General features: G+C 42.8%; 1 protein-coding gene across 2 annotated transcripts in view; it reads left to right on the top strand.

Moving 5' to 3' along the window:
* TJP2 (tight junction protein 2) overlaps positions 1-14,705 on the top strand; it is a 34,003-nt gene extending 19,298 nt beyond the window's left edge. Inside the window, exons 14-19 of one of the 2 annotated variants that reach the window (XM_027105729.1) lie at positions 6,506-6,606; positions 7,825-8,037; positions 9,206-9,316; positions 10,515-10,844; positions 12,644-12,729; positions 13,769-14,705. In XM_027105729.1, the coding sequence (XP_026961530.1) occupies positions 6,506-6,606; positions 7,825-8,037; positions 9,206-9,316; positions 10,515-10,844; positions 12,644-12,729; positions 13,769-13,934 (1,007 nt within the window). In that variant the 3' untranslated portion in view covers positions 13,935-14,705. The remainder of the gene's footprint in view (positions 1-6,505; positions 6,607-7,824; positions 8,038-9,205; positions 9,317-10,514; positions 10,845-12,643; positions 12,730-13,768) is intronic. The other variant, XM_027105730.1, reaches the window with a different exon arrangement.
* The last annotated feature ends 2,682 nt before the right edge of the window (positions 14,706-17,387 follow it).

The following is a 17,387-nucleotide window of genomic DNA, read 5'->3' as shown; positions in this document are numbered from 1 at the left end:
CATATCTGTTATGGGTACTTACCATCCATGCATGTGCTGACTTACAAGGTGATCAGAACTTGGTTTCATTATTTTAAAATGTCCTTGAAATAGAAACTTGAACACTCTGGATATTAGATGATATTAAGAATTTATTACTCCTATTTTTAAGGTGAAAATGATATTGTGGTTATGGGTTTTTTTAAGAGTTCTTATTTTTTACACATATATGCTAAATAAAATATTTTTGGATGACCTAATATCATGTCTGGGATTTGCTTAAATAATCTTAAGTGAGACTATAGGCCAGACTGGCCAAGAGTTGATAGTTGTTGGGTGACGTGTACATGGGAGTTTGTTAAACTGTTCTCTTCACTTTTGTGTATGTCTACAATTTTCCATAATAGAATTGTTAAAAATATTTATTTGGTTGCACTGGGTCTTAGTTGCGGCTCATGGGCTCCTTAGTTGCAGCTTCAAGCCTCCTTAGTTGCGGCACATGGGCTCTTTGGTTGCAGCAGGTGGGCTCCTTAGTTGTGGCACATGGGCTCCTTAGTTGTGGCATGCATGTGGGATCTAGTTCCCTGACGAGGGATCAAAACCGGGCCCCCTGCATTGGGAGTGCGGAGTCTTATGCACTGTGCCACCAGGGAAGTCCCATAGAATATTTTTTAAAGTTCCTGAAATGAAGACCTACTGCCTACTGCTACTGTTATTCATGAAAATAAAATGATTTAAGAATGTGACCTGTTTTAGTAACTGAATACGTGCACTATCTATGAAAATGACTAGTCCTGTGAATGTGGTATAATTAAGGGTCTAACAGGGTGGCATGAAGTTTTTGGTCATGTAGTTTTGTGGGAGCAACATGAGGAGACTGTGTGGATGTAATTAATATCCTTACGATAATGATAGCTCTTTTGAGTTCAGTGCCAGTCATCACCAACCTGTGTCATTTTTAGCTTATCTGACACTGGGAAGGGGAGGGGAGGGGGTGAATGATTGATGAATGTCCACATTAGACCCTATTTTACTCTTACTGGCTTTTCTTGTTAAAGAGTGAGATGCACTCCTTACCACTATGGTGAAGTGCTCTAACTAAGAGGTAGGTAATCTAGCCAAATGCAAAGAAGGGAATGGTGTGTCATAAACTGGGTTTTTGTGAATGTAGCGTCTTAAGAGCTTGTGCTTTTGGTATGTTCATATATAATCTTTCCTCTGTTGTTTTTACTACTACTACTATAATTATTATTATCATCATTACTATTTTTATTATAGCTATGGCTAACAGTGGTACAGACTTTCATGTGTACTGTCTTATTAGGCCATAGGAAAGGCCAGGTGATTTCCACAAGGTCACACATTAGTGTATGGCTAAGCCCAGACTGACACTGTAGTGTCTCTGACTGTGGGTCCAATATTCTATATACTTTACAGCACAGACGTATTATCCTAATGCTGAAAGGGGTCATATAGTGCTGTTTCTCCATTTAATAGATAATTTGCCCATTGAACTGAGATCCATATGATTGCGACTAAGCTAATCAGGAAGTAGAAGGTTTGGGGATAACTAAAGTTGGAGGCTGTGACTCTGTGAGTGTCCAATTTCATCTAGAACTTGGAGGTGATCCACTGTCAGCATAGGTTGCCAACCTTCGGTATGGAATTATTTGGTCATCAGGATGGATGGAGCAGGGTGCCAGGTAACTTATCAAAAGGCCCCAGTTGTCTGTGAGATGGCCTTTCGCAGCAATCTTCCAGACTTCTAAGTTTAACTCTTGAGAGCTGTGTGAATGGCCCCACTGAGCGCTTTCTATGCCTCGTGTCTCACTCAGCCTGGCCAGGCTGTGATTTGATTGTGTGCACCATGGCCAAAATCCAAGGTTTTTTTATTATTTTAAATTTATGTCATTTTAATGAATTAATAATTGGGAACGATAGAGCTACTATGATGAACAGTAATTCAAAATCAAGGCTTATGTTGCAGGTGGTCTCACCAGGCTCAATATCCTTCTTTTTTCCTTGTTGCACAGTAACAAGAAAATGTTGTTTCCCGCAGGTGATTATTTAATTATGACTGTCTGAAAATGGCTCTTCTTGAAGTTACTGTGTAGTAAACGTGATTGAGTAGAAGAACTGAAGATTTGTAAACTGTTAGTGTGTTGGTAAATTGTTAGTATTTCAGATATAGGACAAATCGGGGCTTAGTATGATAATAATAGTGCGTGGTTACAGGAAAAGCTAACATTGCTAGTGCTTGTTGATTTACATTTTTTGTACTGTTATACTTATTGTTATGTCTTGGTCATTTTTGAAAGTTATAATTTATTTTATAAATTATTTGGTCTTTTGTTTTTTTACATATGTCCATTACTATTTTTACAATATAATAAATGCCTTTTACCTAAAAACTAAAAAAAATAAAATGGCTCTTCTTGCAAACTCAAGATACTTTTTAATTAAGTGGAGATGACCAGGGAAACTTCATTCTGAGATTTGCCCCAAAGCAAATTAACTTGTCAATGTAAATTAAAATACTAGGCTGCCCAACCCTCCCCCCTCATTTAAAAAAATTTATTTTAGAATACATTTGCATGCATATGTTGCAAAAATTATTTTTTAAAACCTGAATTTTAAGTTACATGCTTTCTTGGAATTCCTGAAGCACTCAGTTCATGGTTTAAAAACCACGGAAATGGAATTATGGACTTAGAGACCCACACAGGGCCACCCTTTGTATGAAACTGTGGGATTTTTAAAGTACCAAAGGATAGCACTTTTATCAGTTTTCTAAGATTTCATTAATGTGAAATTTGTATAATTCAGTCCTGAGATTTTGGAAATGCTAAACAAATGCTATTAGTGATACTATTTTACGCTTTTTAAAAATCTTTATAGGGCTTCCCTGGTGGCGCAGTGGCTGAGAGTCTGCCTGCCGATGCAGGGGACGCGAGTTCGTGCCCCGGTCCGGGAAGATCCCACATGCCGCGGAGCGGCTGGGCCCATGAGCCATGGCCGCTGAGCCTGCGCATCCGGAGCCTGTGCTCCGCAACGGGAGAGGCCACAAGAGTGAGAGTCCCACGTACCGCAGAAAAAAAAAAAAAGTCTTTATAAACGTTACATATTGTAAAAGAAATTTTCTATGCCATAATATAGTGTTTGAGAAAGCCTGGGGAGAGGAGTGAATCATGTACTAGTCAAAAGTACTCAAACCGCAGGAGGCAGTTCTTGGTTTCCCAAGGACACGTAGGGTCTTGTGAGGGCCACAGGAAGCAGATGGAAGTTGCCACACTCCCTGGCCGGGCACTTCAGTTGATGCTTGTCCATTTAGAGAGGGTCCCTGCCACATGAATAGCTTTACTGAAATTTAATTTATATATGCTATAATTCGCCCACTTAAACTGTACAGTTTAGTAGTTTTTAGTATATTCAAAGATGTATAGCCCTCAGCACCATCAATTTTAGAACTTTTCCATCACCCAGAAGAGAAACTTCATACCTATTACAGTCACTCCCGATTTCTCCCCAGCCCTCCAGCCTCACATGTCACCTTTTGCTGTTGTTCTCAGTGCTCCCCAACCTCCTTGGGTAGAGAAGGAGAAGAAGCACCGAGCGCACTTGTGCGGGGGCTGGGAAGGGATGCCCCTAGAATCCCAGGACTCCCACCCGCGAGGGAGGCTGAGTGAAGCTCCTTTCAATATTTCACTTTCTGGCGTTCTATCCAAGGGAACATGAGTCTAGTCCAGAGGTTGGGAACAACAGGAATTAACCAGTATTGCTTGTAGTCAAAGAATCTGAAAAAGTTAAGGAGCAGAAGCCAATAGTAAACCAAAGGAACTTGATTTCAAGTGAAGGGAAGCATCATAGCTGTGCACCCACCTGTTAAAGAGAGGTCAAGTGCATGAGTTGGATGTTACCAACTTAGTCGGAAATTACATTTTTATGGGGCTTAGGAAATTAGTTACTGTAAAGCTCTTTTTTTTTTTCATATACTTGCCTCAATGTGGGTTCAATAAGAGGTTTCTGACTTTTTTCATTTTATCAGGGGGCATGAACATATTTTCTGCATTTCACAAATGCCCCTTTTTTTTAGCGGTACGCGGGCCTCTCACTGTTGTGGCCTCTCCTGTTGCGGAGCACAGACTCCGGACGTGCAGGCTCAGCAGCCATGGCTCACGGGCCCAGCCTCTCCACGGCATGTGGGATCTTCCTGGACCGGTGCACGAACCCGTGTCCCCTGCATCGGCAGGCGGACTCTCAACCACTGCGCCACCAGGGAAGCCCCACAAATGCCCCTTTTAACTTTAGGTTTTCCTCATGATAAATACAAACTGTACTCATCTCAGACAGCTCCAACATAAAGCTTTAAAAGGCAGCTGAATGTTCTCACTTAGTGCAAATCACCCATTTTGTCTATATGCCTGATCTCACTTCTGTTACCAAGAGGACAATAATCTTTTTAAAATACCATGATAAGGATACAGAAGTCCAAGGAATCAAGGTTAATTTTCCTTGAGTTGTCCAAGGTGTCGGTTTATTCTAATGCTGTAAATAATTAATAACCAAGGAAACTGTACGCTCATTCAGGATTTTCCAAGGTCAGTGTTAGGACTCTTTAAATGAAAGAATGCTATACGTTACTAGGAAGAAAACCTGAAGCATAATTGCTTACGAAATTTGCTTACTGGTTCTTTGTGGCTCTTTACCAAGAATTATGCAGACTTCAGGATAGGTGGGACAGGCTGCCAACAACTTTTATCAACAAGTTCCCATTTTCTTTTGGGTGCCACATAATGCAATACCCCTTAATTACAGGCCATGGTGTGATGTAGTTTTTAAAAATCCTAATTTACCTTCAGTTTGTTTATTTTAGGCCCAATTTTTTTTTTTTTTTTTTTTTTTGCGGTACGCGGGCCTCTCACTGCTGTGGCCTCTCCCGTTGTGGAGCACAGGCTCGGGACGCGCAGGGTCAGCGGCCATGGCTCACGGGCCCAGCCGCTCCGCGGCATGTGGGATCTTCCCGGACCGGGGCACGAACCCGTGTCCCCTGCGTCGGCAGGCGGACTCTCAACCACTGCGCCACCAGGGAAGCCCTAGGCCCAATTTTGATTATCTGGTTTATCCCCATTAGGTCCATGAATACGTATTGCTGAAGAACAATCACATGTGTTTTACTTGGTTGGTATTTTATACCGGTGCTCTAAATTCGTGTTTGTCATGCCGTGGCCAAGACCATAGACTCTAAAAGCAAACTTCTGAGTTTGCATCCAGGCTTTTCCACTGGCTTGGTGCGAGGCCTTGGGCTAGTTACTTTCACTACTGTGCTTCAGTTTCTCACCTGTAAAACAGGGATAATAGCAATACCCACCTTGTGAGGTTTGTTAAAGCATGAAATGAGCTAATCCATGTAAGGTATTTGGAAAACTACTTGGTCAATCATAGTAAGTGCCATTACATAAGATATACTTTGTTCTGAATAGAAAATGTATGTTCTGTAAATACACACCTGTACAGTTTGGTTAATCTATGTCTATATTCTAAAATGTTTAATCCTATCAAAATGATATTCATTTAAATGTTATCTTTAGTTTTTTATTGGAGATAACATGTACCTTGGTATATGTTTTTCTCACTTATAATGTTCCTGTCTATGTATTGCTCTTTAAAACACAGCATATTTATATTTGGTTCAGATGTGTTATCTTTGCCCCTGAAAACACACTGTTTAAAAACACATTTGGGAGTTTCCTGGTAGTCTAGTGGTTAGTATTTGGCGCTTTCACTGCCGTGGCCTGGCTTCAGTCCCTGGTTGGGGAGCTGAGATCCCACAAGCCGTATGGTGAGGTCAGAATGAAAACAACAAATTTTTTTAAGGTAGCTTTTCTGAAAAATAGACATTCTTTAAAGAAATTAATCCATTTTTAGCTTTATAACATCCACCTATAATGTAAACTCCAACAGCCAGTTGGTAATAGGTTTTTTTTTAATATAAATTTGTTTATTTATTTTTATTTTTGGCTGTGTTGTGTCTTCACTGCTGTGCATGGGCTTTCTCTAGTTGTGGTGCGCGGGGGCTACTCTTCGTTGCGGTGCGCGGGCTTCTCATTGCGGTGGCTTCTCTTGTTGCGGAGCATGGGCTCTAGGTGCGCGGGCTCAGCAGCTGTGGCACGTGGGCTCAGTAGTTGTGGCTCGTAGGCTCTAGAGCGCAGGCTCAGTAGTTGTGGCGCAAGGGCTTAGCTGCTCCGCGGCATGTGGTATCTTCCTGGACCAGGGCTCGAACCCGTGTCCCCCTGCATTGGCAGGACGATTCTTAACCACTGCGCCACCAGGGAAGCCCCAAGATGGTAATGGTTTTAATTACATTCGACTAAAGGGATTTAGTGTTCAAATATTTGTAAACACTTTCTCTTTCATCTGCCAGAATTTTAACTTAAATATGAAAGTTAGGATAAATTATGTCCAGTGGGATTGCTAATAAAAAATTCTCTGGAAATTGAGGCACACCTTTTGGTTTGCATTTCTATAGCTACAATCAACCTAAATTCAGCCAACGATAGCTGGTTTGGCAGCCTGAAGGACACGATTCAGCATCAGCAAGGAGAAGCAGTTTGGGTCTCCGAAGGAAAGGTATGTGGCACAGATACTCTGCTATGAGGTGAGAGTCCGCGTTCTGAGTTTTTTCTCCAGAGGGTAGTGAATGTAGTAAAACCATGCCCATTTCAAGTGATCCCAACATGTGCATCAGTAGTTCGAAAATTTATAAATTCTCTGAAAAAGTAATAAAATGAAGGGACGTTTACAAGAAAAGCAGAATGGGATATATGCAGCCCTACATTCACTTCCCTTTTGCTTTTAACGTAGTAACTAGTGTTTTGTTCCAAGCACACTAATCAGAGCTTACAAGACCTTGTGTTGAGCTCCACAGCTTATTATGAAGGACTTGGGAAACTCAGAGTGGAGAGGTGAGGTTGAGCTATGTGGAGAACACGGTTAAAAATTAATAGAAAGAAGAAAAGCTAATGGAGTTTGAATCATTGGCTTAGAAAGAAGTCTGGCAGAGAATGTGTCCTAGGGATTTGAGTAGGTGATGGGAGAGCATTGGGTCCTTGTATAGGCGCCTAACCTTGGCTCGCGTCTCATCTGTGGAGGCAGTTTACACGCAGCCCTACTTCAGGGAGGAAGCAAAGAAACTATAGAATTCCCTGTGGTTCTAGGAGCCTTTGGTGCTGGTATTCTGTGGTCCAGCTGAATTGAGGTAGCTTGTGAGACGTTCGAGGTACGATTTTTGTTGCGGAAGTGCCTCCATTACCGATTAGATGGTTGAGCCTAGTCTTGCCCTTAAGGAACTGCGTGTTTAGTCAGAGTATCTAGTAGCATCTACTGAGTGCTTATACCCACTATGGCTTTGTGCTAGCCTCTGTGAGAACACGTTGAACGGGACATAGCTTCTGCCCTCAGGGATTTGAGAATCTCATGGATGGGCGGCGAGGTGTGCAGCTCAAGGCAGCGTGCACTATTGGTAGGAGACAAATACAACAGAGACAGCTGGAGGAGAGCCAAATTCTGGAAGAAAGTGCAACAGTCTGAGGAAGTCTGGCTCAGTAGTGGTATATAGGACGGATGGTGGCAAGGAGAGATAGGGCGGAGGGTTTCTAGTCTGAGTCTCTGCACAAAAATTAACACAGTAATTTAAAGCCAAGTGATTCCAGGAGGATAAAGGTGACTTCCCTTTCTAGAACAAGTCAAGGTTTCGGTCACTTGGCTGTGCCCTTGGGAATTTTCTTGAGTCCTCACTCCCAGGAGCCATGTCAGATCCCACTGACCCTCCAAAACAAATTCCTCTAGATGGAAGGGATGGATGATGACCCCGAAGACCGCATGTCCTACTTAACCGCCATGGGCGCGGACTATCTGAGTTGCGACAGCCGCCTCATCAGTGACTTTGAAGACACCGACGGCGAAGGAGGTGCCTACACTGACAATGAGCTGGATGAGCCAGCTGAGGAGCCGCTGGTGTCTTCCATCACCCGCTCCTCGGAGCCGGTGCAGCACGAGGAGGTGAGGCGAGGAGGCCATGGGCTGCCCGGCCCTGGGCAGGAAAAGGAGGTTCTGACGTTTCACTTGAATTCCTCCGGCCAGCTGTTTATTCAGGGTGCTGTGGCAGGTATTCCTAAGGGTTGGAGTGGATGATGTCTAGGGAGCCTCTCATTCCAAGCCAGTGCCTGTATGATTGTGGATGTGGTCCAGGGGGGAGTGGGACAGGAGCTAAGCGCTGGGAGAGGTTGAGTGATCAGCATTCGTCACACAGATGCTGTCGGGCATGACGTCATGATATCGGGCCAGCTGTCCAAATTGCAAGTGGGACATTATTTTTAAATACAGTATTGTTATATTTACTTGTAACCTTTGATTAGGTCTCTCTCTGTACTCTTAGGTATCCGTGCTTTTTCTTCTCCACCCTACCTTTAACCTTTCTAATCTTGCAAAAACTCCTGTTTCCCCATCAGTTTCCTTCTCTCTTGTATTTCAATTTTTTAATTGAGTTCGCCGATTAATGATATGTCTGATCTCATGTACTGTGCATCCACTGACCAGCGAATAGACAGCTTCTGTGATCCTAGGAATCACATGGCCAGCACTAAGGATCAGAGCGATTATTAGTTACACCTCAGAGAACATTGGGATCATTACCTTTGTAGACAAGACGCTTCATATATTTGGATAATTATTACTGTGGACTTCTCTTTAGCAGTTTAGCTCATTTCAATGAATGGTTTTATTCTTTACGAAGTATAAGTACCAAAAATACAAGTTGAAAGGAGGAGCAACTCACCATGACAAATTAGTATATACTGCTGGACAAGTGGTAAAGAATAAATTAACTCATGACTGTCTGCAGATACAGCTGAGCTAATGCTTTGAAATGTTAACAGCTGTTAGTGACAAAAGAGATTTTAGACTTTAGGAAGACCTTTTGTTTTCGTACTTTAAAGGGAGAGATGCAGCTAGTTTTGGAAAAATGTGTCTTAAGCACTTGCTAATGGGAGAATATGCCTGGTACCTGCCTTTTTAGTAAAGAAGCACTGGGTCAGTAGCTCAGCTTATGCAAGTTATGAACCTTAACGTCTGAATTCCCACAAGTTTGAAGAACTCCAGCAAAGCAGACCAGTGCTCTCTTCTTTCTGCTGGGATGTTCTTGTTATGAATGAACCTTTATGTCTTGTAGAGCATAAGGAAACCTAGCCCAGAGCCAGGAGCTCAGATGAGGAGGGCTGCTAGCAGAGATCAACTTAGGGACAATAGCCCGCCCCCGGCATTCAAGCCAGAGCCGCCCCAGGTACGTGGCTGGGAAGCCCAGGATGGGAAGGAGAAGGAAACGTATGCCCCTGGAGCTCCTCGCATAGCCAGGGAGGAGCACGCACAATAATATGGTATTGGATTATGTTTTTGACTTACCAGGTTCTCTATTAGAGCCTATCTTTTGGCCTTTTGGGTGAAACCAAAAATTAGGAAAAGGTGAAATAGTAGAATGGAAAGGCAGTTTTAGAAGAACATATAATTTTAGGACTATTAGTGTTTGTTTCCTTTTGTTTTGGTTTATTTGTTTATTTATGTAGAAAGAATAAAAGTTTGATAAATACTGCATGCCCAGAATCACCCGTCTTAGAATCTGCTTTTCTTCTTCTGTCCAATTAAATTTTTCTGCCCATGATCTGATTTAGATGCACCTGAAAAATCCTTCCTGGTGACGTGCTAAAGAAAACAATGACCACCATTGTTGACAATGCGTCTCATTAGGAGGACCATTTAATTTATTTTTTAAATAAACCATTGTCCAGAACAGAATCGGTGCAAGGACACATGGGCGTATGTCATACGATGGTTTACCCCTCTCTGAATCAAAGCTATGACTCTAGGCTTTTCCTTATAACCCAATAAAATTTCTCTCTCTAACTCAATACTTTAGATAAGAAGAAAGTAATAATTGATTGGGCTTTCAGAAGTAATTGGTGACCTCCTAAAATAGAACAGTGAAAATTGACAAGCAGGCCTAGGATGGAAGTATGAAGAAAAAGTGGCCATCAGCGTGATATGCTCCCTCCCTACTCCCCACCCCAGTCTCCTGCACCTCTGGCTGGACCTCCGGGCCGGGGCACGCACCCTCCGCGTGGTGTGAACTCGGGAGCCACTATTCCATCCTGAAGCCTGACTTGTTCTGAGGTCTTCTCCAAAATTCTGATCTCCTCTAGTACAAAGTGAGGTCTGATCCACCTCTAGCATTTGCGGGCCTCCTAGCACGTCCCCAGCACCCTCTTGCTTTCCTGAGCACTTAATTCTCTTCTGTAGGGAGTGAGGTAGGGCTCCGGATGCCAGATCAGTGGCCGTGTGCCTTGCCGTATTTGATTCCTTGTCGGAATGGAATTTGTTGACCACCTTTGGAAACTGATCAGGAAATGGAGTGTATTAAATCACTAATAGAGATTTGAAAATAAACCGAAAGCTCACGGTTAAAACTATGTCATTGCTCTCTGCAGGCCAAAACCCAAAACAAAGAAGAATCCTTTGACTTCTCTAGATCCTATGAATACAAGTCAAACCCCTCAGCTGTTGCCGGTAATGAAATTCCCGGGACATCTACCAAAGGATGTCCACCTCCTATTGCAGCAAAACCTGCCTTTGGACGGCCTATACTGAAGCCGTCCACTCCCGTCCCTCCCCCAGAGAGTGAGGAGGTGGGAGAAAGCAGTGAGGAGCAGGACAGCGCCCCCAAGTCTGTCCTGGGCAAAGTAAAAATATTTGAGAAGATGGATCACAAGGCGAGATTACAGAGAATGCAAGAGCTCCAAGAAGCGCAGAATGCAAGGGTAATTCTTTTTCAACCACTAGGTCATCTTAGCGTGTCATCAGTAAGAATTTTAAAGAAGTTTCATTACAGTATAATGATTTGCAGTCCTTTTGCCCCTGCCACAAACATGAAAGGATGTTCACACGCGTGATACAAAGGCACATCCTGTATGTGTGTCATTTCCAGGTGGCCAGCTATCAGCGCATCCCTTTTTCTTCCAGTCAAGAAAACCTAACATTGTAGGTGAATAGGATTCTGCCCTTCATACTTCAGAACTTTTTATCAGGTTCTAGAATGGGGAAGTGTGACAAGAGAGAATTAATGGCCTCTTTGAAATTGTTTTTTGTTAAAACAGTTGATAACTGAGTTTTAATTTGTTCCCAGATTTGCCATAGAAACTCTGCACACCTTGGATGCTAAAATTGAAAGGCCCGTAGATTGTCCTTTTTGATACTGTTTGAATTTTTGTGCCATGTGCACAAAAGCCTTTCAGAAGCCAGAGAAGAATTTAAGCATATTCTGCCCAGTGGTTATGGGAGTTTTTTTCATTTAAGTTTGTCACAACAATGGCAGTGCTTCTGAGCCTTTTTCTGATTTTCTTTTTTGTTTTTTTGGTGGCGGGGGCAGGAGAAGGAAGCATTTATTACTCACCGTAAGTAAGGAGAACACTGGGGATCTTTTCCCAAAGTAGCATCTCCCGAACTGCAAAACTGGGGAGGTTTTAAACTAAGGGTACGTGCATATTCATCAGGGGGCTTGAGTAGAGAATTCAGCATAGAATTGGGGCAGAGCTTGACAGAGTCCAAGCTTTAGCTGATTGAAGTCAGGAGGGTCAGCGTCATCGTTCCATCCTCCACCTGGCTGGGGGCCTTAGTTCCTGGTGTCAAGACTTACTGAAGCTCTTTTTTTTTTTTTAACATCTTTATTGGAATATAATTGCTTTCCAATGGTGTGTTAGTTTCTGCTGTATGACAAAGTGAATCAGCTATACATATACATACATCCCCGTATCTCCTCCCTCTTGCATCTCCCTCCCACGTTCCCTATCCCACCCCTCGAGGTGGTCACAAAGCACCGAGCGAAGCTCAGGTTCTTTGTGTCTCATCTCAGAAAGAATTCAGTGAGAGATAAAGTGATAGATAAGAAGTGGATTTATTTAGAGGTACACATTCCATAGACAGGACACTGTTCGTCTCAACAGGCAAGAGTGGCCCTGGGAGAAACACACTCCACAGAGTGTGGGCCATCTCAGAAGGCAAGAGACCTCTTTTTTCTTTTCTTTCTTTTTTTTTTTGGTGGTAAAGTATACATAAAACTTACCATTTTAACCGTTTGCAAGTGTTCAGGGTCATTCAGTGTATTCACATTGCTGTGAACTACCTCCACCATTCGTCTCCAGAATTTTGTCATCCTCCTCAGCTGAAGCTCTGTATATGTCAATATTAATGACCCCCACCACCTCCTTCCCCAGTCCCTTAACCAGCATTCTACTGTCTGTCTCCATGAATTTCACAGCTTAGGAGCCTCATATAAGTGGAATCATACAGTATTTGTCTTTTTGTGACTGGCCTATTTCCCATAGCATAGTGTCCTGAAGGTTCAACCATATTGTAGCATGCGGCAGAATTTCATTAGTTTTAAACATTTTTCCTATGACATATACCACTAGGCATCACGTACAACCCTAGAAGCTAGAGATTTGCTTCTCTTTTTCCTCTTCTCCTTGAAATGGGATTGGAATATGGAACCAGCAGGGAATGAGCAAGCTGACTGTCTAGTCATTCATCCCTTCCCTCTTTTTTTTCTTAATCACCACAGATTGAAATTGCTCAGAAGCATCCTGATATCTATGCAGTTCCAATCAAAACACCCAAGCCGGAGCCCGGCCTACCCCAGTACACAAGGTAAGAGCTGCTCGGAAGGTATAGGTCTAAAAAAGGGGCTTGTCTAGGACTTGGATGCCTAAGAAAGAATTTTTTTCACCTACATTTCAAAGTAACAAGAAGGTTTGTTTTTTTTTCCTGGTCAGCTGTTTGCTTATTCAGTCAAATTAATTGTAAGGATCATAGAGTCAAAATTTTATGGTAGTGTTGATCGTGTGCTAAAACTGACACGGTGTAATCATTGACGTTCCAAGTCAGTGCCATTAGACCCATTGGGGCACAGATGTGTTAAATTATGTTCAGATAGCACATGAGCAAAATTCCTGGGGCTTAGATGCCAGTTGTTTCATTGCTGATATTTTCGAGCTCTTAAGCCAAGCTCGTTAATTCCTTTGCGTCACCTAGCAAAGTCAGGCCACTTGTTCTGAGCTGTGGTCTGAAGGGAAGGTGACATCAATCGACCAGTGTTCGTAAGATGCTTTATGTTGAAAGTGCTACATAAGCACTAGTAATTATCACAGTGTCTTCCTGTTGAGGTTTTACGCTGGATCATTTCCTGCTTCTGAGAATAGGAAACAAAAGAAAACAATCACATTTTCTTGCAGCCATTCTGACTGGAAACTGGAGTCTAGTTTTAACGCGCAACAGAAAACTAGAGGCAGATTTCTTCTTTGCCAGTTGAACTGTGGCACAGCCTACCAAGTGGCCCCTGGAAACAGAGGGGATTTGGTATATTTGACTGAAACTGGCAAAGAACTTGCTCTGCTTGTGAGCTTTTAGCCAGTGAGCTTAAGAAGGCACCCACATCCGGCTGGAGAGTTCTTAGGTCAGGGGGAGCATGTGACCAGCTTCCCCGCTCGCTGCTCAAGGGGGCATTGGCCTTGTTATTCCCGTCCTCACTCCTACCACTCTGGGAACCTGGAGCCGGGCCAGGAGTGCCCTGGCTTGTCAGCAGAGTGTGACTCAGGTGAGCCAGCCGTCCTGGGCAGTTGACCACTGCATGCATCACAGGCGGGGAGGCCCGAGATTTCGGCTTCATGTAACCCTCTCACTTTGTTAGTTCCAGGCCCCCCGAGCCGCAGAAAGGCCCTGCCAGACTTTATCAGGATCCCAGAGGAGGTTATGGCAGTGACCCCGAGGAGGAAGAATACCGACAGCAGCTGTCGGAACACTCAAAACGCAATTATTACGGCCAGCCTTCCCGATACCGGGACACGGAATTATAGATGCCCGAGGATTGACTCTTGGGTGCCCCGCTGCCGCCCACTCAGAGCAGCATTCCCACCAGCCGTGGGAGGATGGTTCTTTGCAGTTTTGATGCACTGTGGAGATGTAGGGGCACTTCCTGGGGAGCCCAGGGGACTGAGTCTGGGGAGCTTATGGCTTTTGGCTCAGAATTAAGAGAAACACTACCATCTGATACTGTTACCTGCTTCATTGGACCAAAATCTGTATTAATTCTGTTTGCGTATTTTTAACATATATATTAAGAAATGATAACTATTTTTCCTCATTAATAGCTGCTTTCCAGGACCGTTTCAATGAGAGACAGAATGTGAAAAAAATAAATAAAAATACTATGTGACTCAAATTGAATTCAAAGAAGTAGTTTATTACAACTATGTAAGTGCCTTTGATGAGAAGTGTCTTAAATTTTCTCCTTTTGAAGCTTTATACAAAGCCATAATGGACTAAAACATTCTGATTAAATTTTTATACCAGTTTAAGAGCTATGGTTTTCTCTGTACCGTGTCATCTTTTCAAGACATTTGTCTTTGTAATATTTTCCATAAATTCTGACTGTATATATAATAGCTATACTTGGTAGTGCTAAATAGCTTGAAGTCCAAGAAGTTGGTATAGAAATATTTTTGTCTGTCTGTTTAAAACCATGTGTTCCACGAAAGCAGATACTTGAGAAAAACACATTCCCAAAATTGTGTGTATTGACTGCAGTCAGTTTTATAATTTAATAAAAAGGAGGACATTGTAATCAAGGTGCTTTGTGGTGGATTTCTACACTACTTCCTACTTTTTAGGGCAGCTTTTATTTCAATTACTGATCATAAAAGTGAGGACATGCTCATCGCTGAACGTCGGAAAATAAAGACATATGAAAAAGAAAATAAAAATTACTTATAGCCCCATCCCTCAGATAATTTTGGTGCATTTCCTCCAATTATATATTTGTGGATGTCCATGTGTGTAATAGCTGGGTGTACACTGTGCAGTTCTCTTTCCTGCTTTTTCTGTTTGAACGTTTCAGGTAGGTAAAACTTACGCAACATCATTGCTCATAACTGCAGAATAATAATACATGCCGTGACCACTGCTGCATAAGCAGATAGTTCTACTAGTGTTGGCCGTTTCGATTATTTCCTATTTTTTGCTTCTTTTTACAGGAGATGCACCTTTTTATATATAATCCATTTTTGTATATCAGTGATCAGCATTCCAGTCCTCTTCTTTAGGTGGGTACTCAGAAATGGAATTACTGAGTAAAAGCAGAGAACATTTTTAAGACTCTTGATGTTTACTGCCAAATTGCTTCCTAGAAAAGTTGCATCCGTTTATACTCCCGCATTCACTCTTAAAGGCTAAAATATGTTTAGAATTTTTAAAAAACAGACAAGGAATTTAGGTTTGTGTGAATCAAAAGTACCCTGAATCTAGGAAAGGAGAAGAGTCTTGGTTCCATTAAGGGCTTTTTGTAATAAGAATTCACACAAAGATGATAAGCGTGTGTTTAGCAGAGTTGGTAATTCAGCTTATTCATAACTGAGTTACATTACAAATTTATCCTTGGTTGTATTGTCAGTTTGGTGCTCTAATTTATATACCATCCAGTGCAGTACCTTGAATTGAGCAGACTTCAAGGCACTGACTCAGATCTGCATATTTCATAAATAAAAGCCACCTTTTGTGGGTGGGAAAAAAAAAAACAGGTTAAATATATGATGGTTTAGTTTGCTTGTGTTCTTCAAATACAGGAATGAGCCCTTTTGCAAACTCAAGGAAGGGAGGAGAGGAGGCTTTTGATCAGGAGCTGGGCTGTCATCTGGCTCCAGCACTTTTTTGTGATGCGTTAGGTGGTGCAGGCAGGAAGGAAGGACCTCTGTTCCCTAGAATGTCCCAGTGGTGCCCAGTGGACCACCAGTGTCTGCCCCATACCTTTTTAGTTCATTTTCAGCTTTGTCCTAGGGAGGATTTAAGGCTGCCTACAATATATGTGGAGTATAAGGAAGAAAAACTGGTGCTAGGCAAATGAGGAAAGGGAAGAATGTCAGAATAGGAAGGACAAGCATGAGGAGGGAGCATAGTGTTCACTCTACATGCAGGAAGCGGGGGAGTTGTCCCAGAATTCTCTCGCCTCCCCCATTCTTTTTATTCTGTGGGGTCTCATTTTGCCTCATGCAATCATGACCACTTACTTGCAAGGAGGATTTTGGAGGTCCATTTCTTACTGTTTTTTTTTGTAGGGCAGTAGCGTGATTCTGAGGGCCATTCAGTAAATGTTCTGGAGAAAGCACCTAAAACTGCGGTGTTGAAGCATCACTCTGACTTCTGATCTAATCCAGAGAGCAATTCTAGAGCATTCAGGGCCATTGCCTCTCAAATAGCAGCATGACATGCATGAAACCCCAAGGAAAGTGCGTTATCCATCTTTCTGCAAAATCCGTTGTACTCAGAGTGGGTGGTGGGTGTTTAAAACACAGGGTAGGTCGTGCAGCCGAGTGCAAACCTCACACGAATTTGTAGGATAAAACGGGGGATTTATGTAAAGTTTTGTACCCTCAGCAGGTCTCTTTGGGGCACCTTCTACCCTCCAACCTGAGACTTCCCGAGTCTGCATGGTAGTCCTGCTTCATGAGCCGCGTGTTCAGCCTCTGCTGGTTAGAGAAGTGAGCATAACCTTCTATCCATCCCTGAGTTTACTGCTTCTGTCAACCGTGCTTTTGTCTGGTGTAGGAAACACCAGTAGTTGCGGGGTGGAGGCTGGGGGAGATGGTAATTTGGGAAGCAGACCCCAAGATCAGGTTTTGAGTTCAAGTAGTTGGTTTGGGAAATACAAGGAAACTCTACAACGGGAGACCAGAACTCAATCCCCCCAAGAAATGCTAGTCAATGGTATGAAACACGTGCCTCAGAGTTTTCCCACCCAAGTTGGGGGCAGGGGCTGTGCTGTTTGTTCACCAGCTGTCTTCAGACTTTGACTGAGGGCTGCTTAGTGCAAGTATGCTTGCTTTTTTTTTTTTTTTTAACATCTTTACTGGAGTATAATTGCTTTACAATGGTGTGTTTCTGCTTTATAACAAAGTGAATCAGTTATACATACACATATATCCCCATATCTCTTCCCTGTTGCATCTCTCTCCCTCCCACCCTCCCTATCCCACCCCTCTAGGTGATCACAAAGCACCGAGCTGATCTCCCTGTGCTATGCGGCTGCTTCCCACTAGCTATTGGTTTTACATTTGGTAGTGTATGTATGTCCATGCCACTCTCTCACTTCGTCCCAGCTTACCCTTCCCCCTCCCCATGTCCTCAAGTCCATTCTCTAGTAGGTCTGCGTCTTTATTCCCATCTTGCCTCTAGATTCTTCATAACCTTTTTTTTTTAACATCTTTATTAGAGTATAATTGCTCTACAATGGTGTGTTAGTTTCTGCTTTATAACAA

The sequence above is a fragment of the Aethalodelphis obliquidens genome, unplaced genomic scaffold, assembly GCF_003676395.1.
Source record: "Aethalodelphis obliquidens isolate GAN/ISIS:26980383/991018 unplaced genomic scaffold, ASM367639v1 scaffold7, whole genome shotgun sequence".
NCBI lineage: Eukaryota > Metazoa > Chordata > Mammalia > Artiodactyla > Delphinidae > Aethalodelphis > Aethalodelphis obliquidens.
This window is presented reverse-complemented; position numbering and strand designations above follow the sequence as displayed.